Source organism: Pholcus phalangioides, unplaced genomic scaffold (genome assembly GCF_987345545.1).
Source record: "Pholcus phalangioides strain wild (caught in Gottingen) unplaced genomic scaffold, Ppha-v1.0 ptg000011l_1, whole genome shotgun sequence".
Taxonomy (NCBI): Eukaryota; Metazoa; Arthropoda; class Arachnida; order Araneae; family Pholcidae; genus Pholcus; species Pholcus phalangioides.
In genome coordinates, this window is record NW_028301604.1 from 49,581,708 (window position 1) to 49,607,580 (window position 25,873).

General features: G+C 39.2%; 1 protein-coding gene across 4 annotated transcripts in view; it reads left to right on the top strand.

Annotated features, from left to right (window-relative positions):
- Positions 1-25,873, top strand: part of Ask1 (apoptotic signal-regulating kinase 1) — a 606,402-nt gene that overhangs the window by 510,839 nt on the left and 69,690 nt on the right. For all 4 annotated transcript variants that reach the window (XM_089239611.1, XM_089239614.1, XM_089239612.1 and 1 more), the window contains 2 exons: positions 16,387-16,466; positions 16,555-16,660. In XM_089239611.1, the coding sequence (XP_089095737.1) occupies positions 16,387-16,466; positions 16,555-16,660 (186 nt within the window). The remainder of the gene's footprint in view (positions 1-16,386; positions 16,467-16,554; positions 16,661-25,873) is intronic.

Consider the following 25,873-nt stretch of genomic DNA (forward strand, 5'->3'; position numbering starts at 1 on the left):
TCTGCTGTCATTGCGACCTTGTGAGTTCGGAAGCGAAGAAGAAGTGTGGCAATATCGTCTTGCAATGTTGGTCCAACCATCAGCTTATCATTCAGTGATAAACCCCATGATGATTTTGCTGAAGCATCAAAAACCACACGAAACTTGGCTTGATTTTCTGGCTTCATAACTGCGTGGTGAGGTAGGTAGTACTTGTCTTGATTGTCACTTGTCACTTCCAGCTGTTTCATGTGTCCCAGAGTCTCATACTGTTGCATGAACTCTGGCTGGTGTCTCCAACGCCATTCATTTTGTAGAAGTCGTGTCTCAGCTACGTCTCGGGATGATGACAATTTTCCATCGATGTTCTTGAAAGGAAGCCTGACGATGAATCTTCCCGATGAATTACGTGTGTGGGTTGTGTCGAAGTGTTGTTCACATGCTTGCTCTTTGGCTGTCAACAATGAAGTTTGTGGGACTTCCTCCAATTTCCAATTCCCAGAACTTATTGAGATCGAAGCTTGTACTTTGTACGAGAAGTGTTGTTGAAACAGGTCTCGGTATGTCTGTGGTATGTACCTTCCCCGAGATGACCCAGCCGAACACTGTCTCGAGGGCATGAAGTGAACCATCATGAGATGCTACTCGTCCAGGCAACAACAGTTTGCCAAAAACATCTGCACCCAATAGTACATCCACAGGACCAGTACGGAAACAATGTTTATCTGCTAGTTTCAAGTTTTTGAACTGTGTCAACCCCCTTGAAGAAATATTTGTTTGTGGCAAATTGCATGTTATTTTGGGCAACACAAAAGCATTAACCAGTTCAGTCGATTCGTTGTCACATGAAGATATGTTGAAATGAACCAGTCCTCTTACCTTGCCAAGCTTGGTTGACGATAGTCCAGAGAGATTCAAGTTGCAATTATGTCGTCGGAGACCTAGTGTTTGAACGCATGCCTCCCGGATGAAACTTGATTGGCTTCCGGAGTCCAGAAGTGCCCTGAATGTGTGAGCTTGACCCATTTTATCGAACCCTTTGACGATGGCCGTCGGCAAGATGACATAACTGGAAGTCGACGTCTTCCTTGTACGCGACAACTGTGACGAAAAGACTGAAGTTGTTTTGACAGTCGTTGTGGTATCGACATCCGCTTCATGCAGTAGCGTGTTGTGTGAACCGTTGCATTTTTTGCAGTGTCCTGCAGAGCAACTCCGAACCATATGTGATGATCCCAAACAGTTGAAACAAAGTCGAAGCTTTTCGACCGTTGCTTTTCTAGCTGAAACACTTTGGTCGACGAATTTCGAACATCTGAAGATGGGGTGGTTTCCTTTGCAAACCACACATGTGCTAGAAACACCATGATTTATCAACACTGATTTTCGTGATTCGAATGAATTCGTCGGGTGACCTTGCGTCTTCGACTTGGCTGAACCTGATGATTTGCTTGTGCTGACAGCTGCAAGAGCGCGAGCCCGATTGTCGATGAATTCCCGCCACTCACTGAAAGTGAAAAGTTTCTTATCCCCCTGCGAATGAAGAGACCATTGGCGCAAAGATTCCGGATCCAGTTTCTTGGACAGGAAGTAGATCAGGATACTGTCCCAATGTTGCACCGGTTGCTGCAGCGATTGCAGATTTTCCAGGCACTGATTTGTAGTATCTAGAAGCTGACGTAGGCATGTTGCTGACTCATGTGCGATGTCCGATTGCGAAAACAGCTTGTCCAGACTTGCCTGAACAATCTCAGTTTCGTTGTTGAACCGATCGTACAAAAGCGACCATGCTTTGCCGTAATTGCTCCCTGCGAGCGGGATCGCGTGAATTACTTGAGCGGCGTTTCCCTTGACACACAGTTTCAAATATTGTAACTTTTGAATGTCACTTAAACTTTTATTTTGATCGATGATCGTTGTGAACATATCGCGAAATGGCAACCAATCGTTAAGTTCGCCACTGAACAAAGGCAGTTCAATTTTCGGTAAGCGCACGGAACTAGCTTCTGAATTTACAGTACCTGATTGTTTCGTCGATCCTGATGCCTGGGCCATGCTGAAGCGAAGATCGTCGATCCGACTTGCCAAATCGCCGAATTCCGCTTCGTGGGCTTCCAGATGTTCATCCGTTGACAAGATGACGATTTCATCATGCAAGACGTTGAGCTCCGTCCACAGTTCTTTGGCTTGATCTTGATAGATTTCCAACTGATGCCGTGGGAGATCATCGCTGTTGAGCTTCGGCTTGATGATGTTGCAAAGCCGTGTGATCTTGCCTTTCACGCAACTTCGTTTCTTTACCAAAGATTCCATCTGAAGACAGCTGTCGCTGGTTGCGTTTTTCTTCCCGGGTTTCGGCACCATAAATGTTCACGATCTTGTGGCGTGATTTTCAGGATGGGTCTGTGGTAACTAGCGTCGAATATTCCGCTGAACGAACCATCGATAATTAAGGACAATTCAAGATGAAATTAACTGAATTTATTGAAACATGAGAGGGAAAACGATACATGAGCCGCCTTGTTGTCGGTTTGATCGCGGTGGTCATACTCCGTTGCGCGCGCAGCTATCAAGGCAACGGCCGCTCGCTAACGGTATGCTGCTGCCATCTAGGGGCGTCAACAACATGGAGTTGGAAGTAGTACTGGAAAAAGAATAAATTTGGCCATCTTGGGCATCTGTGAAATAAGAAGAAAAGGAGAGGAGAAAATCAAACTTGCCAGTGGACATGTATTTTACTACAGAGGAACAGATAATGGAAGAACCAGTGGGGTAGGATTTCTCATTCATAAAAAGTGGAAAAATCACACATCGTTGAGTTTGATAGTACATCTGATCGAGTTGCAAAGTTGGTTATGCAAATATCAAGCAGATACCAGATACAGATTATACAAGTCTATGCGCCAACAACAAGCTATTCTGAGGAAGAAGTAGAAGACTTTTATGAAGAATTAGACGAGCTGCATAGTAAAGGAAACCATATCATATTAATGGGTGACTTGAATGCCAGAATTGGAGAGAAGAAATGGTGAAAGCTCAGTTGGAACTCATGGATACGGTGTATGAAACGACAGAGGAAACTGACTCGTCAAATTTGCAGAGAGCGAACAGTTATGTATCATGAATTCATTTTTTAAGAAGAAACCCCAAAGAAAGTGGACCTGAAGAAGCCCAACTGGAACAACTAGTGAGATCGACTACATCCTATCTAATAAGAATAATATGATCCAAGACTGCAGTGTTCTCAACAATTCAATACAGGAAGTGATCATCGACTGGTGAGATGTAGAATAAGGTTTAACACTAGAATGGAAAGAGTGAAACTTATCAAAAATAGAAAAACTGTCATCGATATGGTAAAGCTTTAAGAACATCAATATAAATTCCTGAAGAACCGATTGGATTTGCTGTATAATACCACTGAGGATGAACAAGATGTCACCACGATGAATAAAACTTTAACCACCACCCTAAAGAAGTCGCTGGAGAAAAAGAAATCAAACCGGTGAAGAAAATAACAGAAGAAATAAAGAAACTTATGAAAGACCAGAGAGAATTTCAGATTAAGAAGAATGACCCTAAATCAAAAATGGAATATTCAGAATTTTGTAAGACAGTACGAAAGCGGGTTACAGAAGATGTCAGGAAGTTTAATTGCGATATTGTAAAGAAAGCACTGGAAGATAATAGGAGCTTAAAATCAGCAAAACGAAAACTGTGTGTTGTGAGAAAGGAAATTTTTGCACTAAAAAGAAAAGATGGAACCATAAAAAAAAATTTTAATGAAATTATTAGTATTGTTGAGGAATTTTATAATACTCTATACAAACATGAATGGGATCGGAACAGAGGAAAGGGAACAGGAAGAAAAGAAAATGGAGCAAAATTTGTACCAGTAGCACCTGTGCTGAAAGAAGAAATCTACAAGGCTATAAGATGTATGAAAAAAGGGAAATGCCCAGGTGAAGATGGGAGATTTCAATAGACATTATTAAAGAAGCAGGAGAAGAATTTGCCAGTATGCTTGCTGCTTTGTTCACAAATTGTCTCACAAAATCGGATGTGCCTGAAGACTGGAATAATGCAATGATGATTCTTTTTTACACAAAGGGTGAAAAAGAGAATATCAAGAACTATAGACCAATCAGTTTCTTATCAGTAATTTATAAAATCGTCACCAAATTGCTGACATATAGGCTTGAATACAAATTAGACGAAGCTCAACAAAAAGAGCATGCAGGAATTCGAAATGGATTCACTACAATGGATCACATCCAAACAATCAGGGAACTTGTAGAGAGACACAAGAAATATGAATTACCATTGTGTATGGCCTTCGTTGATTTTGAGAAAGCATTTGACTCTGTCTTCATATCTGCTGTTGTTAAATCTCTAGATGTAATTGGGATAGAGAAGACTTACAACAATATCATCAAGAAAATATATGACAAAGCAACTGCAATGATTTGTTTGGATAAGTATACTTTATATATATACAGGGCCGCAACTAGGAGGGAGCAGGCGGGTCTCGTGCCCCGGGCGCTGGATCCAAAGTGACGCAAATTTCATTCTGAAACCTCTCCTTTAACATTACGGGGGGGGGGGGACGTCAAAATGCACACTTGTCCCGGGTGACCAAGCATCTAGTTGCGGTCCTGTATATATTTATACTTTATGTGAAGCAATTATTAACTTGTACAGACGACAATAATAAGGCTGTTGCTGAGATAAAATCATCGAATAATCCTTATAGACCTGCTTAAAGGACATTCATGTCCCTTGAGGTCAATAGTGTGTGTTATATACGGGGTGATTATAAAAAAACTATCCCGACATATGGGCCCCTAACTATCATACCATTCACAGAAACTGAATGAAATTTTGGCATAAGGTATTTTGAGGTATGCGCTCAAGAATGATATGGAAAACAACAGTGTCACTCTAACAGTTACGGTTACAGTGAGAAAATTTTGAAAATATCAAATGGCAACACCAAGTTTTTTGTATTCGAATGCGATCTCCATACTGAAAAACACTAAATAGCGTTGGAATGACACCTGTAGCACGAAAATCCCCAGAGCTAGGCAAGGGAAAAGTAAAAAGGACTTTGCCGTGCACCAGAGCATTAATGTTTGTTTCGTTCGTCACACCGTTTCTTCGGCTGAGATCCCAGCCTGATTAGTCCTCCACAAGGTCATGTGGAAAATTTGTGAAACACAATAAAATGCTTTATTTTATGCTGCTTCTCTGTTCTTATTGGTTGTCCTCACTTTTAGCCTATCTACCGCCTGTGATTTTCATGCTACAGTTGCCGTTCGAACGCTATTTAGGGTTTTTCACAATGGAGATCACATTCCAATACAAAAAACTTGGTGTTGCCATTTGATATTTTCGAAATTTTCTCATTGTAACCTGGTGAGCGATGGAATGGTCCAAGAGGGCGATTGAACCTACTTATTTAACATAGGGTCCTATGGGTTTACGTGAGTTGGGGGATGATGAGAGGAAAAAATTTCTGATGAAGGGGGCGATGGAACAAAAAGTTTGGAAGACTATGATTTAGATGGATGTTCCATTAGTCCACACGGGCTTCAAGTTGATATCGGACAAAGATTGGAAAATTGTGAAAGATTGCCTATTGTGAAATTTAAACCAATCTCTAATAACCTTCCAATAATGGACAGTAAGAACAGTGATTTAAGTGAAGATCAGAGATATCTTGTGGGAATAGTACGAGCAAAGAACTGGGAAAAAAGAGAATTCTGAAAATTAGAAATGAAGGATTATCAGAAGCAGAAATCCATACATTCTGTGTTCCAAAAATAAACTTTTTTGCTAAGCACTATTCGGAACTATGTGCATGTGATCAAGTGCGAGTGACTGAACCACCTATTATAAAAAATCAGGAACTAGACCCACAAAAATTATCTGAACCTGCTTTTCCATCTATACAAAATTTTCCGTGTCACACACACAAGCAGTTCAACGGTGCGTACGACTCGTAACTGAAGCATCTCTTGCTGTATCAACAACTGAAAGTCGTGAAGGCTTCATTCAAGCCAGAATAAAATCAAGGAGTACTCTTCCATCATTTGAAAAAAAAAAAGCGGACTATCTTGCAAAAAAGTGAAATGTAATAACAGTGGGATAACAAGGAAGCAATAGACACATTCTCCTGACACCTATATATCGTCAAACTATGTTTTGTTTTTATAATTTGGAACATGGTTATAGTTTCGTCCCCATCCCCGCCCCAAAAAAAGGGTTATAATATTTATATAATATTTAAAAAGATTTTTATAATGTGCACTTAGAAAAGTCTTTTTGCTCGACCTTTAGGGTCCATGAGGAACCTCAAGATATTAAAATATTTTCCTAAATTTTGGTATAACGTCTTAAAACCTTGAAAGGCATCTTTTGAATACTAAGGCAACATCAATTTCCAAAAAAAGTGAAAAAACACCCTTTTTCGTTCCACCCTAATGTACATGCCTTTGTATTTGTATACTAAAAATATATATATATGTTGTATTTCTACGTATAAAGTAACATTCCCTGATGTACCCCTATGTTTTCGGATTCTTGGAATGTGCTTGAGAACGGTAGTAAATATAGTTCATGCTGTCCATGGGTCACACTGTCTGTGTGTGGGAGTGTATAGAAGAAACCCATATATACTGGCACTAGTTGAGGTTTGTCTTTTGCAAAGGGTGGCAGCAACTCTCATCTGCTCTCACCAATTTAAATAAATTCTCATTTTTCTTGATGTTATAGAATTGCTGCTTAGTCTACGTGTCATTATGTTAATTTAAATATTATGCATTTAAATACCACAAATAAGTCGGCAGGATATTAACTGGCTGACTCAGTGTAATTCTAAGATATCAAGGAAAAAGATACCAAGAAGAAGATCTCAACCTCTGCCGTCGTCGTCGTCATTTTCATTCCCTATGCCACACGTTCTTTCACCAAATCCACCACCATAGCTGAAATTCAAACCACCTATTCCTGACAAAAACTCGACCATGACAGTGGAGGATTATTTGAAACTCTACTCATCAATGGGTAAGATTATCTGACTTGAAGATGCGGTACTGGTAATTCTTCTTCCTCAGTTTCTTGGAGGTCACGTGCTGAATTCTTTCTTGACTCAATATGACGTTCATATTTCATGGTCCACAGTATCTGAAATTTTGAAGAGCATCATCCACACAAAATCGTTGAAGTATTTCACACTCTTCAATGAGACCAAGGTGTCTGATCTTCCTGATGGACTTGACAACTACTATACTACCAAGTGCAAATAGGGAAAACTCGCGAAACTAGAAGATAAGAAAATCATAGAAGGACTCACCCATGGATTACCTCCTAATATTCAGTGTGTGATTAATTATGGTTAATGAACCGTACAACCAAAGAGTGGTATCAAATTCTTTACAAGTTGATAAAGTTGCTGAAAAGATGCACTCGTCTCCATTACACACATCAGATCCAAAACCCGGAATTTAAACGAGGGTCAAGATGCCTTTTCATGTACCTTCTCCTGAGCGGCAAATGTTCAATGCATCAAAAATGACTAAAGAACCTTGTCCAAGACATCTTGAACAGAAAAATCAGCATCATTATCATTGGCTGTCCGATTGCTATCTTCCAAGAAACCAGTATCACAAGAATAATCCACATTCCAATAATATGGCGTGCTCATCATGAACTATCCATGGATGTCAGCCAAGTCAACCAAATAAGTGCAACTGCGATAATGGAGAGAACACGGAACCAAAGCAAGGATTCTGACAGCTATTGATCGAAGGCATATCAAAATATTAAGACTATACCGATTTTTTCAGACACAGGTGCCAGCATAAATGTTATTTCTCTACACCTAATAGCGAACTTTCACAACTGTCCTGATATCAACGGCAAGGACAATTAACTGTTTCTGCATTTGGCGGTGACACTCATAGTATCGGTTCCGTCAATTTGCCAATCAGAATTGGAACTATTTCAAGGTAACTGAAATTTTTTGTATTAGACGTTCCTCAAAATTCTGCGTTATTATCTTTAAAGGAATTTCTGAAATTTTTCTTAAAAATTGATTTTGTAAATTTTTGTGTTTTGCATTTTGATAAGGTTATTTCTATTTCAAATAGTATTCATAATATCGGTATTGATAGAAGTTTCTATATTTCTCCTATGATTCCTATTTCTACTAGAGTTGAAAAGAAGGACTGCTCCAAGTTAGAAGTAAAGGATCATATTGAGTCATTAGTTAAACAATATGATAATATTTTTGCAAAATAAAAATATGAATTTTCCACCTCTAAATATTGATCCCCCTAGTTTAATTCTGAAAGATAAAACACTGATTCTCCAAAAATTTCATGTGTATCTTCATGGATGTCATTTTACTGTATTTACTGATCACTCAGCTCTTCAATATCTTCAAAACATCAAAAATCTCATTGGTAGGTTATTTCTATGGTCATTGCATCTTTCACAATACGACTTTACTGTAAAGCATATCAAGGGAAATTCCAATGTTGAAGCAGACACGTTATCACGTCTTCCCATGGTTCAATTTTTATCACCTACCGAAATTATTAATTCACAAGACAATACAATTCTGTCTGACAAAATATTTTTCAAAGATAAATATGATGTCATTTACATTCAGAGAAAAGATATTCGTACCAGAATCCTTAAGAAAATAACTCATTCTCAGAGCGCATACAAAACATGGCCATACTGGTATTACACAAACTATTAGATTGCTTTCTCCTCAATATTATTGGCCCTACACATAGGCAGAGATAGACTTGGAAGTCTGGGGGGGGGGGGCACAATGATGATGTCAATTCATATATGCATTTATACATTAGATCAGTCGACTCCACCTTTGACACTGCCCATGGCCCTACATAATTAGAGAAATCAAAAATTTCATCAAGTCTTGTACAACTTGTCAGATTGTAAAAAAACCTGTAGGACCAACATTAGGGGTTTTACAAAATTTACCGGAAGCCAAAAAGTACCCTCTTTGATTTACTTGCTATGGATACTATTGGAGGTTTGACCAAGTATGGAAGTACGAAATCTTATCTTCACATGGTTGTAGATCACCATTCTAGATTTGCATAGGAATTTCCTTCCAAATCTACTTCCATCAATGCGTATATCCATTGCCTTAATGAGATTTTTGAAACTGGAAAACCAAAATTATTATTAACTGATAGAGCACCTTCATTTACGAGTCCCAGATTTTGGAAGTATTTAACTAAGCAAAAGATAAAACATATTTTAACATGAAGTGCCAACCCATCCGCAAATGGTTTATATGAAAAGTTAAATAGAACTTTAACCATTAGGTTGAGAATATTGTATTTTGAGAATCAAAAAACTCTTGGATAAAACATATAAAAATGGTCTTGGAGCAATACAATTCAACCCCTCATACAATTACAGGATTCCCACCTCAGTATCTCATGTTTGGAGATCTCTTTTCTGATTTGATATAGCATGTAAACCCATATCCATCTCTTGAAGAAATTAGATGTTTAGCATATTCTAGATCCCAAAAACTACATGAAAAGTGGGCTACTCTCCAGGATAAGAAACATCCACTCCATAATTTTCAACCAGGTGATAAGGTCATGGTCATGGCCCCTGCGTGCTAGTGCCGGGCTCCCAGGCCAGGATTTTTCGCGGGGCCCCAACTGAAAAAGTTTGTGCACCTCCCTTGAGAAAAGATTATGGTGTATTTTTTGAGTAAAAAAAAGAAAAAAAAAGAAACCTCTTTCGGGAAGAAAAAAAAGTTGAATGCCCTTCCTCCCCCCCATGAGAAAATCCTGCATACGATACGGCATTTGTATATGCAGCAAAACATCGCTACAACGATAATCGATAATATAAATACATGTATAATGATATTTTTTTCAAATCTTGTTTGGAATTGCCTGGCTTAATGTTAACTCTCAGTGCAACGACATCATCTACTATGATAAACGCCTCTATAACCCGATATTTTTAAGAGAATTTTGAAATCGCTACAACAATATTTTTTATATTTTGTTCAAAATCGTTCTGAATTTAATTTTAACTTCGCCACTTGTTCTCGTTCTTTTGAAGAGGTCTGATGACATCAATATTTTGCACTAAATGATCACCGAAAGCTAACGTTATTTGTATTGCTGCACTATGTGTACGACACAAAAGCACTATGCGGTAAGCTTCTGTACAGGGACAATACACATCTAAGTGAATTTTAGAAATAAACTAATCAATTACAATTTTTTGTAATGAATAAATACATAAAAGCGCATTTTCCGATGATATTAACAATGCCGATATAGAAAAAATGACAATAGCATAAATTTGATCACACGTGAGGATAATGTTACCTCTTTAATCCCTCCACCACAATTTTTTTTTTTGTCCGTAGAATATTGTTATATCGAGGTTTCACTGTATATTTAAACTAAATAATAAAATATAATTGTGTGGGTGTGATAAATATTATCACATTTCAAGATGTGATTTGTATATAATTTTACGCAATACAATAGAGCTCCCCTATGAGCCAGTTAAGAGAACGAATTGGTTAGGCGATATGGTTTTCCTATAGAAACCTGTGATTGCCATAGGCGTATTGCCATTTTCACGAGGGTGGGGAGTTACGTTCTTTTTTCCTGCAATAATTTTATAATAATTTTCCGTATAATCTCGGCTCTTGGGGGGGGGGGGTTAGAACCCTAAACCCCCTTTGCATATGCCAATGGTGATCGTGATCCATGGTCGGCAGGGCTGCAACTGGGGGGGAGGACAAGCAGGTATCTTGCCCAGGACCAGAAGAGTGCTCAAAATTCACCTTTTATAGCCTCTTCTTCAAAATTACAAGGGGGGGGGGAAATGTCAAAATATGTGCTTACCTCAGCTGATCAAGCATTTAGTTGCGGCCCTGATGGCTAGTGTTCAATGTCAAATTCTCTCGATTAACGATAATACCTCTATTATGGTATTTTTCTCCGTCCGCAGAATATCGTTATATCGAGATTTCACTGCAATTTTATCATGCATAATAATAGCTACAATACCCGGCGCTGCCCGTGTTTTCTTCATTTATTGGGAGGATTGGAAAAGTGACAAACCATTACAAAGGAATAAATATATAATACTGGCAGGATTAAAGAAGTGACAAGCCATTGTAAAAGCATGTGTCAAACGCATTACTAGGGAGCCACGGTAATCAAAGTAAACATTCCGAAAGTGATTGTTGAGCAGGGGCGTAGCCAGAAATTTCGTTCGGGGGGGGGACCACTTTCATTTCGGGGGGGGGGGGACCAAAGTGACAGAACAATGGATTTGGCCATCTTTTTCCCTTTTTTCGGTCATTTTCTCACATTTCGGGGGGGAACAGACCCCCGAGTCCCCCCCCTGGCTACGCCCTTGGTTGAGGCCCAGAAACCATTGTTTCTTGACGATTTTTCGTCTATTTCGGGTATCTGCCCTTCTCTGACGAACTTTTAAAGTAGCCTATCGTTCGATCCGGGCCCTGTTTGGTATATATCCAAATTTTGGCGACGATCGATCTAAAATTGTGGATTTGTATGGAGAACATACACACAGAAAATCAATTATATATAGATATATATGCACAGTATCAAATTTTTCCTCTCAGATAAGATATCCACCGCATCTCTATAGTTTCGTTGTTCACCAAGCAAGCAAGTATACTACACCAAATGAAACTACTGTAGAATCTTTACACATGATGAACCAGTTTGAAACGTGTTTTACACAAAACAAAATTTCTATCCAAACGTTTAACTTCAATTTAGAACATCAAAGATTATTCCTATAACGCACGGGTTCTCAAACTGTGCGCCTCCAACCTTTGTCATGGTGTGAGGTTTTCGAAAATATTCTTTGTTAAACAGCTCTGGAGAGCCGGCGGAGCTCGCGGATAAGCATTGAATAGGGGGAAAGGGCGCCTCAGGTGGAAAAAGTTTGAGACGCCCTGCTCTAACGTGAAGTTATTCCATGCAATGATTTTTTTGATAAAACGAAGCGAATCCGTTATGCCAGGCGATTCACTACAGCCGTGTAAAAAGAATAAATAAATTTAGTGAATTAAAGAGTTAAAGTAATAATATTGAAAACTATTTTCATTGGCCTTGGTTGAAGCACCGGCCTGAAAAATTGTGTGTGAGAACTGAAATAATTCAAATATTTATGTTCACTTCATCTATTCAACTGAGCAACTTTACAATTCTGTTACAGTCATTTATACGACGTTCAAAAGGTCAAGTCAAAACGTTTTATAAAACGTTTTAGGTATAAGTTGAAGTGAATAACAGCCTTTTTAAAAAATTATCCCCCCCCCCTTCTTACATATAAAATGTTATAAAATTTTATGTGTTTAATTGCATTCCAATTCTGTTCTAAAAAAATATTTCATACTTGAGAGGAAATTAAATCATTTCAAATCATTTAAAGAAATCAAATTTGGCACAACATTACCTTTGGGACACGACATTGGGTACAAAATTGCAACAAAATCTTCTCGACTTGCAAAAATTTCCCCATCTTGGACTTGTTTTTTTTGGCAGTAGATGATTTTCAATTAGGAGCTTGCTCTTTGGTTGTTTCTCTACTTTATAATCGTTTCAAAAAGTTGAAACGAACATATTCAACTGGTTTGCAAGCAGGGCTGTCATTTCAACTTTTTCCGGGGGGGGGGGCAAAACACATGTACTCAATGTATGTGTGTGTGTGTGTGTATATATATATACCATTTTTAGTGTATTTTCAAAAGCCGGGGGGGGGGGTCCCCCCCCCCAAATGACAGGCCTGTTTGCAAGATAAACTTTCATTATCAATTTAAAATTCTTGTTGAATTCGTCCAAAATTTCCAGTTTTTTAAAGAGAGCTTTTTTTGTTTTTCCGACATTACGAACGACGAATTTGACAGTCAGCAAGCAGTGCCGTCTGAACGCCTGGACTCACCCGAGTACGGCCCAGGGGCCTCAAGAGAAGAGGGGGGCCTCACAAAAATGGGAAGTAATTGAAATTTTCGAGAATTCTCTAGGTTGGGCCTCAGAAAAATGGATTGGCCCTGAGGCCCATGATGCTCTTAAGACGGTCCTATCAGCAAGCAAAGCACCACATCAAAAGAAAGTTCTACCAGAAATGATCGAAAGAACTTACTGTGCATGTGTACCTATTTTCAGCACACCTGTACCCCCCAAATGCTTACAGTAGACTTTCTCACCCTCTCGGGATAACGTTGCAAACATAGGGAGAGAAAAAATTCTGAAAGGTCATATGGCCGTCAAAACAATTGAAACCCATTTCTTCGGGACTCTCCACATCTGTGTATTCCCAGAAAGAGACAATAAACAAATTACCTAAGTGTCCACTCTAAATGGTCATCAGCCATCTCACTGGCAATTTTCGTATACGTCAGCAATCACCCTAAAATTTATGTCCTTTGCAGTGACGATATGCTAGAACTGTTGCAGCAACGCTTTTTCACTGCATACAAAAATTTTGTGTGCATTTGATGGATATAAATTACGTTTTCCTTTTTTCAAAAGCTTCCGAGTTTTAGTCAAAGTGAAAACGTCAAATAATTGAGGTTTTACGTTAAAGAAATGAATGAAATATTTTAACATTAAAATGTGTTTGTTGTATAAAATCTATTGTTACCACAATTGCTACCCAAGTTAAACGTTGTATAAACATGAAAGTTGTATAACTGAGTGACGTGTGAACGAGGTTACTCTGTAATTTGTAGATATGCCCTATTAAAAATAATCGTTTTTAAACTTTATGAAACACAATACAACAAACATCGCAACTGGCCTCGATGCCAGGCCAAACTCTTCTAACATAGATTTATTATAGTTAACTCTTAATGCTCAAAATAAAAATTTAACAAAAATTCAAATGTTTAGTTTTGCTTACCGTTCTTTTGGGCTAGAACCGTAGGATTCATCCACGTGGGGAAAAAATTAATCCTTTATGTACGCAAACTCGTTCAACTATTTTACTAAAAGATTTCAAACAACTGTATTTTTGCAGACGCGAACCGTAAATATTTTTCTGTTCAACAATATCGTCTCTGAATAGAAGTTTTGAGGGGAGATGTGTCCTCAAGACAGTACAGCGAATAAAAAAGGCAGATGCAGAATGTAGTCTTTTTTTTCAGAAGCAAAAAAAAAAAACCCCTGATTTGTTCGGACTGGGTGAGGGAAGGGCTTACTAGAGGGGCCATGAGCGAAATCACGTGATTCAGTAAACACGTCATTACAGCCATTTCGTGCAATACTTTTAGCGGGAAAACGCTTTAAACGAGAAATCTGGATGAGTATCAGTAATAAGAGTTGGCACCAGAGAGTCGCAGGACCCAAGGAGGAGAAAGTAATGCGGGATCCACTGTATACACAAGCTTGCAGCAAAGCTGTCTGAGTATCATAACCCGCCCACGAGAGTGGGGCTGGCGGAGCTTCAGGCGTGGGGCCCGGACCATTTTTTGTCTTTTTTCCACACTATTAGTTCACTATAGAGGGGGTCTGCTGAAGAGCGCAGCCTACGGGCCCCTGTTCCAGGATGTTGGGGGGGGGGGGTTCATGCGCTTTATCGGCACCCAGAGGCAATTTCACTGTGGAATACGACGTCTGTTTACTCCAATTTTCATTCTATCGAGACATTATGGCCTTCTATGAACTGAAACAGCAGGGGTCGCACGGTAACCCTGTAGGTCCCTACACACGCTAGACGACTAGATAAGGATTATTCTAGTGGCTATAGCCCTGAGGACACACAAAATGCTGGTGTCCTTGACGTCTCAGTAGCCATGACCATCACAATGTCTTTTCTTCCTTCCTAGGAGAACGACTGTCATGAGAGCCGTGGGTGGGGGGGGGGCCTTGTACAATGTTCTTTTCTTCATTTCCGGTTTTTTTCCATTTTTTTTTCGTTTACTTGTACATGTGTATAGTTTAAAAAAATTTCAATGAGATCTAAGGTACGTAGTTCAAGATATCCGTCCATACGAGTACAAATTGATATGATTGATATTAAAGAGTCCTGTCTATTTTCCTATGGGATATATCTGAAAGAACAGAAATCAAAAAAGTTCTTTCCACGGGCCCCCCAGACTCCCAGGCCCCAGGGCTGGAGCCCTGTCAGCCCCCCCCATGTGGGGGCCATGGTCATGGTTGAAGTGTTTTCCCATCCAGATAACGGAAAGTTGTGTCCAGCTTACACTGGAGCGCCCGAGTGGCGCCATGGTAAGATGCTCGTCTTCCACTATGAAGGTTACCATCAAGGTCTGTGGGTTCGAATCCGGGCTTAGAACGTTAGAAGCAAGTTCTTTACCTACTGAACCTGAGGCAACCACCGATGGATGGATCCTTCATTTCCCACCCAACTCCCCTGGTTGGAAATTGCCGTATGGCGATATATGACCTGAGTTGGTGTGCGGTAAAGCAGCTTACACTGGACCTTATACTGTAATATCAATGTTAAGTCCACAAAATGTTGAAATAGACAGTCCAAACCAACCTACACAAAGGAATAGTGAAGCTATACATGGGAATAAATTACAACTATATTATTGTGATGTTCAAAATGAAAATGATGATAACATTGTTGGAAAATCATGTTATTTTAGTGAATTACTATTTTTTGATAATGAGAAAACTCTTAAATCAGAATTTATACCATGAAATTCTTTGAGCAGTTTATCGATTGTGCACAAATCTGTTGAAGATCAACATGTCCATGCTGTTGGTAATCCAGAATGTTCTTTTTCAGATATTGGTAACGCTTGCGAATTTTTGCGAATATTTTGTATTCGGAAAATTCCATTTCATTTATTATTATTGCTATTGTTATTTCTTCATATTTCATATGTGTGCATAATGCTGTATATAAAATTTATGGTTTTGTGTCACATAGAGAATGTTTCAATCATCGAGAAAATGTCTTAAATTACTAATATTGATGTGAAATCATGTTTCGTCAATTTTACTGAATATGCTAGCACACTCTCCAGACAGTCACGTCAGAGGACTTGTACATAACCAAAAGCACATTCAGTCGTGTATTTTTTATTTTACTCTAGCAATTATGATTTCGTATCTTTGTTGTATTTTTATTAATTTTGCAATGCCATTCTCATATGTGTGTCTCTTATATATTTTTATATTCTTTTATTATATATATATTATATTATTATATATATTAAAAATAAATTCTCATTTTTCTTGATGTTATAGAATTGCTGCTGAGTCTACGTGTCATTATCTAAATTTAAATACTACACATTTAAATACCACGTATATATTTGTTTATAATTGCTTGCTTGCTGTCAATCCCTGTTACAAAGTGTTTTATGTATCACAGGTACACTCAAAGCAGAATTAGAATTTGATAATAATGCCATGTATCAAATTCAGCATGGTGTTTGTGTGTTCCAAGATGCGGTAAGTAATTCGTTAAGCGTATTGTTTTATAAACTCTATTTTAACTATTTGATATCATCAATGATTTTTTAAAAATTTTATCTTTCAGGTGAAAGCTGTCCTAAGAAATCAAAATATAAAGCCGCATTGGGTGTTTGCATTGGACAATTTAGTTAGATCTGCTGTTCAAGCTGCATTAAGCATTCTTTCTCCTGGTTTGAAAAATTTTAGCTAACCAATAGTTTTTGCAGTAAAAATATATAACTGTTTAAAAAAAAATCATGTCTTGTTGTATGGTAATGAAGAAAATCTTTTATATGTAATAGTTTCTCTACCTGCCCTAATAATATTATGAACACATTATCTATAATTAGGGTTTTTCCTGTTCTGAGGTGTCCATAGCCATAATTTTTCATCAGAAAGCTTTGAAACTTTAGGAATATCCTAATGAAGTGATGGGGAGAATTTTTGTCCCATGAATGTCTGGATAAATACAAGTCATCTGCAAATATCACTTTTAAACACCAATGTATGGTGTGTCTGGATGAGATGTCCCTAATTTCAAACAATGATTAAAAATCAGTGATGTTGTGTAGGGTGGTGATAATATAAACATTTGACTACCCAACTCTGATTGTTTGGCAATAAATTTTCTGCAAGTTTCAATATGTATGCTGTCACTGTTGTAAGCAAATAAAGAGAAAAATGGGTGTCGAAAAATTTACTCATAAAGATGTAGTGAGGGAGAAAAGAAAAACATAACTGCAGAGGTAAAAGGAATTGAAAAATATTTGTTTGCAGGACTATCAATAAAAGTCTTGAAAGAAGAGGGATCATGAAAGCCAATGTATTTCTTTCATTTACAAAGATACAAGATATAGGGCCAGACTTAAGAAGGTATGAAGGATGCAGCCTCATAGGGCTGCTAAATTTTAGGGCTGCCAAATGGAATAAAAATTATTTGATTACATTTTGATTTTAACCTCTCAACAAAGCAGCAATAGCTTAAAACTCTGTTGAAGATAGGGAACCCCTAATATTCAGACATTGAATCGTTTGAAGTGTTTGTTTCATAGCTGACTGATGTGAAGATGAAAATTCAGGAAAGAAAATTAATCTGCCTTCGTGGGAATCACACCCACATGCTCTCACATGCCGGGTGAGTTAGGACATGGGTTCAATTCCCCGCAAAAGTAGTTAAATTTCCTTTCCTGAATTTATCTTTGCATCAGCAAGCTGTGTAATAGTTGGTATGAATAGCAGAGAGTGACATCTCTCTTCAGATTGAATCCTCTGGCATAGGCTTTAGGCAGAGCAACCCCCTTTCCCCCGAGCAGGGAAGAAGGAGTGTAGATGAATCTGGTGTACTGGGTGCTGACCAGATGAGGGTGCTAAATTCTTCCTGTATCCGTTTATTCATAATTACACTGGGGAGGCAAAATTCATGCTTGCTCTGGCTGAAAGGGTATCTAGTTGTTTTTCCTCTCTTCCCAAAATCCATCTTTGCATCAGCCAGCTGTTAAAAACCTTCGTATGGATACCAAAGAGTGACATCATTCTCAGATATTTGGTTGTGACCCTGGGTAGATAATCGATTCTCTAGTCACGACAGCCCTTCCACTATGGTTCCCGTTGTACAGATATTGTGAATCGGTTGTCCTGGGGGTTCACTTGCAATTTTTTTTCACTGCGCAGTAAACACCAATGTCAAAATGTGTTGTCTAATGGTTTTTATTACCACTAAATAGTTTTTGATAGTCATTCTTGGGATCCAATGTAAACCTGGTGTGCTTTAGGGACACTGGGAAAACCTATTTCAGAGGGCCCCAAAATATTTGAGCCCACCCTGACAATATATCTCGCCCCAGCATAGGTGTACACAGCATTTTTCCAGGGGGAGGGAGGTTCAATTTTTTTTCCTTCTCAGGGGTGGTTTACGTTTTTTCCTGCAAAATAACACTAATCTCGGCTTGAAGGGGGGTGGGGTTTAAAATCCCAAACCCCCCTTTGCGCACGGCAATGCGCCCCAGTATATTAAGGGGCACACGTGAAAGTGCATTGATTTTTTTACAAAAAAACTTTGTGAGTGTTGCTTTCTATTTATATGTAGGATGTTTGTAATTAAACTGACATTATCTGTATCATTTTGTAACAGCCAGAATGACATTAAACTTAATAAGGGGGAGGAGGACTAATAACAACGTGGGAAAACATTTCCCTGAAAAAATTGTAGTTTCAAGAGTCCAGTAGGGAACTATGTGATGCTGTTTATATAGTCTACATTGCTGAGAAAGTGCAGGTAAGAATTCAGAATGCAAATTCAATTGTGTAAACTATTATCCGGCCCATGGGCCCGAGCACCCCCCCCTAACATTTTTGAAGAGCCGGCTCGGCCTCCCAAAAATTCGAGTGAATATGTTTCGTACACTTGGCTCAGAAAAACTTTTTGACAAAAAATGTCTCTAAATAGTAGAAATCATCCGCTCGAAATTTTATTTTTTTATTTTTCTTTAGAATATCATGGCACTTGTTCTGTGACAATAGTAGTCTTATCTCGCAATCACCCCCACATCCATCCATCCTAAATTGCATCCTCCCAGAATGCTGCCTGAAGGTATCTCTGGAGATAACTTGGGGGGAATGCTTTCTCTTGCTTCTACTGTCAGTAAACTTAAGAGCATCTCTTCTTTCGTTGAGTGTGACCCTTGGGGATGGAGACATGAGACAACAGAAAAAAAGTGGAAGGAGGTAAAGTGAACAACCATTAAGTTTATTAACAAGTTCGAAGGCCTGGTAACATTTTTTGAGCCTTCACAACAGAGGCGTCGACATGAAGAAATTAATATTGGGTCAAGAGAGAGTGCTAAAAGTTGCTGGCCGTTCCATATAGAGGGCCGCAACTAGGGGGGAGCAGGCGGGTCTCGTGCCCGGTTGCCAGACCTGAGGGGGCGCAAATTTCATTTTGAAACCTCTCCTTCAACATTACAAGGGGGTCAAAATGCGTGCTTGCCCCGGGTGACCAAGAGTCTAGTTGTGGTCCTGCCTATATATACAGGATTATATATGGGTGCATATATAATATATCCTGCGCATACGCAGGAAACAGAGGACGCACTGCATTTTTTTTCAAAAAATTATTGGGGGGAGGCTCAGCTCCCTTGCAAAATTTATTGGGGTGGGGGCTCAAATATTCTCCACTCCTGGGTTCTGGTGCCTTTGATAAGGAATGAAATAAATAATAGTAAAATAAAATTAACATAAAAAAAAAATAAAATACGAAATGAATGGAGTCGGGTACCATTGCATTCTAATACTAGGAATATGAAATTTCTTCCTTACAAATCAGGGATTCCCAAACTATTTACGTTAGCATTGCTCTTAGAAATTTTAAATATTTCAAGTAATGTTGAAGGGAGGTTAAAGGGTGAAATTTGCGACCCTCCTGGTCCTGCAACAAGGCCATTTCACCCCCCAGTTGCAGCTCAGTTTCCAGTACCCCAACACTTAGGTAGCCACGGCCGGAACTAGGGAAGAAGTCAGTTTTCACAAGTGGAAATCTTGAGGGGGCTGCTAATTCTGGGGAGGGAGGATGAGAAAATTACATATTCTTCCCGCCACAACTAAAATGATCTTGTCTCTGTTGAACCGGGCTTTTGGGCTGAGATCTTTTGTGAGGGCCCCAATTTTTCACAGGGAAGTGCTTGGAACCGGTCATAGGCGTAAACTTGTATTGGGCCAATGGGATCGAGGCCTCGCTATTAATTTTGAAGAGCTGGCTCAACCCCCCCCCAAAAAAAAAATCTCATGGATACGTTTTCCACACCCAGACTCAGAATAATCATGTTACGTCAGTACAGTGTGTTTCGGCCTTTATACGAAGCTGTGACAAAAAAAAGTGGCGATTTTTCCACAAAAACTTTTTTCCGGCCATTTTTCAGGATGCAACTTATTTATCGGAAATTACTGTAATTTTTTCTATGTTCCATTGTAAATTAAATTTGTAATTTATAAGAAGTACGTAGTATTTCTTACTTATGTTATTCAAAATTGTGTTTATTTAGAAATGAAGAATTATTCTCAAGGTTTTAATAGGGTTTCTCCTTTCACTGTCACTTCTTTTTTACAGACGAATTTCTTTTTGTTCCACCGGTGACCGCAAAGAGGGGGTTTTACATACCCTGTTTACATTTGCAACAGTCTTAGAAATTTTAAATATCTTGCGGCATCTCAGTCGATCTCGAGGAATCATTTTGATGCTTCCCCCGACAATAAAATGAACTTTACTCCTAGTTACAACCCGTTCGTGGCATCTGGTGGCGTGTTTACTGGAGGGCACTCATTGGGCTATAAGCAGGGCCATGGACTCCCACATACTGGAGAAGGGCTTCTAGCCTGGGATCTTTGGAGGGTCCTCGAAGCCAAACTTTTCACAGGTAATGGATTCATAGCATGAAAAACTAAAAATAATGGTAATTGACCTAGGCTCGTAACTAGGCTGGGGCAATCGGGATAATGCTCCAGGAACCTGAGCCAAACGGGTGGCCCCAACAAAAAAAAATTACTTATTTTGCACATTTCTTAAAATCTGTGACAGTTTCTTATCTTGCAAAATGAGAAGAGAAGAGGGGGGAATGAACCCCCTTCCTTTTTCGAGTATAACCCTTTCAAGGGAGCCCCCACATGAAAAACTCTGCACCAGGGCCCCGAGAAAGTTTGCTACGGCCGTGGCCTCCCAGGGCTGGAGCCCTGTCAATTCCACCCTTGGGAGGCATATGGAGGACTGAAATTTTTGGGATAAAGAAGACGCGAAGAGAAAAAAAATCAGTTCCTTAAATTCTTCCAAATATTTGAAAAAAAAATTTTATTTCATGTATTTGAGTCTTTTTTTCTTTTCATGCTAAAGGGGATCGCACCTTCCGCAGCTGACAAAGAGCATTTCAATAGGGTTCAGTTTCGGCTTTTTCAATGCAGGTAATAGAAGCACCATTTCCTAATTAGAAGGACGGGGAGTGTATAGCGTGTCGCCTATATGTGGGGAATATGTCACCTGGAGGCATCCGTACATATGGGGAATCCTGCTGATCCCGAAACCTACATTCTTCTTGACGGTGCCGGTCAAGGCTTTGAAAGCTTTTGTGCTTAATGTATGGCCATCAGTGTAACAGGGAAGCCGACATAGGTGATCCTAAATGGAATATAAAGAAATTACGGTGGTGAAGAAATCTTCTATAGACAGGGTTTGTGGTTCTGCAAAATAGCTTTGTTTGGAGCCACTTGAAGTAAATTCCTTGTTTTTCCCTAAAAAAAAACTCCCACAAATGTTGAGATAGGCAGTTCCACAGTATTTTATGGTTTGTGTGGACCATATTCGGTTGTGCATGTACAGCATAATCTTCTGTTGGTAGAAGAACATGTTGCATTACAAGAAAAAATGGAAAAGTTCAATTTCCTCGTGGTTCCGCACAGTTTCCTGACAGAAAAAGTAAGCAATATATTAAATATACATGCTCAAAACAATTATGGGAGCAAGCAAAAAAGTGAAGAAAACCGTGCGAGACAGCCACGTATTGGCATACAATGGATAGTACACACGTATCAATGCGCAATACAGAAAAAAGACGTAAAAAAATTTGGAATTAAGCTTTATTTCTTTGAAAATATGGAAAAAACATGAAAAGATGATTTAGGGCAACAATTTGGTTACATGTAAACGATAAAAAAAAGTACTGTTTAGACATGATGCATGAGTTTTAATAGGGCGTGTGGTCTCCTCGAACAGCTAAGACTACTGCACACCTGTTTGCCATGTGTTGTGTTTTCTTTAACACTTTGTTAGCCGAGTGGATAACACATGGGTATTTATTTTGATGAGTATTTATTATTACGTTAGACTTAGATAGATTACATACATATAGATAGGAAGAATTTATAAAGCGGAAAGAGCAGAACATTTAGACATCTTGTCTACTTGATGCCCGAGGTGGAACTCACTAGTTCCCCTTACACAACACTAGGTGGCGTTGTATGTTCTTATCAGTTTAGTTCTTTTAGTCATTTCTTATAAGGACACCACATTCCTCCCCGCTAATTTAAAGATCCAACCGGACAGGAGCTTTCCTGATTCGTTGGGAACGTCGCAAAGGAACGGGAGTACTGGACATTGCTGGTGGCTTGCTGGACGTCGCTGGTGCCTTAGCTGGTGTTGGTAGATCGCTACTGATCTCTGCCGGAGTTGTCTGTTCTTCTGGAGCAATCTGTACTTCAGAGTCAGCAGCGACAGGAGTTGATGAAAGTTTGCCTGGAACTCTGGATATCCCGAAGGTTGGCTGAACTTGATTGCCAGCTGCTCTCATCTGGTCGATGTGGCGTCGGAAGAGAGTTCCATTTACATCTACAGTGTAGTGTAGAACTCCGTCTTTGTTGAGAACAGTTCCGAACTTCCACTTGTTATTGGCGGATCTGTAATCTCGCACAGTCACACGATCTCCTGGCTCGAAAGTTCGGTCATAAAAGTCTGTGACCTCATTTCTGATTCTTTCTTGAACCCTGTTCTTGATATTTGGCAAGACTAGGTCTATCCTAGTTCGGATTTCTCTTTTTAGGAATAACATTCCTGGGCTTTGCATGGTAGTCGCATTTGGCGCTTTTCTGTAATTCAACAGAAACGTGCTCACTTTTTGGTAGATGTTTCCGGGAAATCTTTGCATCGCCCGAAGGGATTGTTTTAAGGTGTGAATGTATCGCTCTGCCTGCCCGTTGCTTGATGGTTTGAAGGGAGCACACGTTTTGTGCTTTATTCCATTATTCCTCATGAATATTTCAAACTCGTGTGATGTGAACTGAGGACCATTGTCACTCACTAACACTAAAGGCAGTCCAAATCGAGAGAAACAGTCCCGTAGGCATTTAACTGTCTTGAACGTGTTTGTTGATTTCATCGGGTATACTTCCATCCATTTAGAATGAGCATAGACTACGATCAAAAACATATGCTCGAATATGGGACCTGCGAAATCTACGTGAATTCTCTCCCACGGAGCACTCGGGTATTCCCAATGGTGTACCCTTGCTTTCACCGGATCGGACTTGAATCTGGAGCAATCTGGACAGTTTTTAGCAGCTTTTTCTATGTCGCTATCAATGTCCCTCCAGTAGACGTAGGATCGAGCAATTGCTTTCATTTTAACAATGCCCAGATGGCCTTGATGGAGTTCATCAAGAATTTTATTTCTAAATTTCTTCGGAATAAAAACTCTTTGGCCATGCATTATACATCCGTCCTGCAAGGTATACTCGGCTTCCTTCCCTCCTAAAGGTTCACCGAATTTCAATTTCCTCAGCAATGGACCCAACTCGTCATCATTTTGTGTCTCTTTTGCTAAATGTTGAGCTTTCACTGGTAGTGTTTCGATTTGATTCAACTGGAAGAGGTCTATGTCATCCTTGACAACTAAGTCTTCCGACCTTAAAGGTAATCGGGAAAGACAATCTGCATTACCATGGTTCTGTGTGTTACGATAAATGATATCGAATTGATATGCTTGTAAGATCAAGGCATAATGCAGAAGTCGAGTAGCCGTCAACACTGGTAGACCTTTCTTCGAGCTGAATATCACTACCAAAGGCTTGTGATCTGTTATGAGAGTAAATCTTCTGCCTTTCAAGTAAAGCATAAATTTCTTTACTGCCCAGATAATTGCCTAAGCTTCTTTGTCAATCTGGGAGTATCTCTGTTCCGTTTTCGTCAGTGTACGAGAAGCGAAGGCAATTGGTCTTTCTGTTCCATCTGGTAAGACATGTGATAGAACTGTTCCTATTCCCACTGGAGAAGCATCCCAAGCAAGAGTAAGAGGTTGTGTAGGATCATAGTGCATCAAGATTCGCTTTGAGCAAATTTCCTTTTTGATCTTCTTGAATGCAGTCTCACACTTTTTAGACCAACGCTACGGAACGTCCTTTTTTGTCAGCTCATTGAGAGGATAGGCAATGGTTGCCAGATTAGGACAAAATTTCCCGTAGAAATTTACCATGCCCAGAAAACTTTTTATTTCCTGAACGTTTTTCGGCGCGGGAACTTTCAAAATTGCTTCAGTTTTCTCATTTGTTTCACTTAGGCCATTTTCATCAATTTTGTGACCTAAGAAATTTATTTCTTTTTGAAAAAATGTGCTCTTTTTCAAATTTAACTTCAGCCCATGCTCCTGACATTTTTTGAAAAATTTTTCCAAAGCCCTGAGATGTGACTCGTCATTTGTTCCGGTCACTCTGGCGTCATCCATAAAAACTTTTACACCATCTATTCCTTGGAATAGCCCATCAATGTACCTCTGCCATATTGCTGGAGCTGCATTTAGGCCGTACATTAATCTTTTACAGGCGTATAACCCCTTATGAGTGTTTATGGTTAGGAGTCGTTGACTGTCAGGGTGCACTTTCATTTGCAAATATGCATGACTGAAATCCAATTTTGAAAATCGTTTACCCCCATTTAAACATGAGAATATTTCCTCAAACGTTGGTAAGGGATGCTGAGGCACCTCTAGCTTAGGATTTAATGTGACAGAATAATCTGCACATAACCTTATGGATCCGTCTGGTTTCACCACGGGAACAACTGGTGTAGCCCAATCTGAAGTTTCAACTCGCTCGATAATGCCTTCTCTTTCAAGCCGGTCTATTTCTTTTTCAACCCGGTCTATTTCTTTTTCAACCCGGTCTTTTAATGCGAAGGGCACAGTTCTCGCTCTACGAAACTCTGGGGTAACATTTGGTTTTAGCTTTAGTTCCACTTCATGGTTATTTATCTCACCCAATTTGTTGTCGAAAATTTCTTTATAATCATCCAACAATTTTTTGAGATCCATGTCATTAGCGGTCCTCACAGCCTTAAGAGAGTTCCAGTCTAGATTGATTTTGTATAGCCATTCACGGCCAAAAATCGTGTCTAAATTTTCCCTCACCAAATATAAGTTCAAGTGCAACTTTTGCTTTCCGTACTCCACTTTCACAGTGACATATCCCGCTGGGACAATTTTTTCTCCATTGTATGTCCGGAATACCAAATTCGTAGGTTGAACTTTTTTCTTCGAGATTTTTCTGAATCTCTGTAAGCTCATTACTGATACTGTTCCACCCGTATCAACTTCCATACTCACTGGTTTATTGTCTATGTTGACAGTAACCATCATGGGAGGCTTTTTCGGCTCTTCACTCAATACCCTCTCTAACCCAAACATGGAAACGTCATTTTCGTTTTCCTCAACGAAATATGTTTCTGTTTGTTAGGTGTCGATTGAGTCTTCTTTGCCGCGTAGCAGGCTTTTTCTATATGCCCGATTTTTTTACAGAAGCGACATTTGCTAGCAATAAATCTGCAGGAGTCTTTATCGTGATTTGTCCCTGTGCATCGTATACACGGCGGATATTTG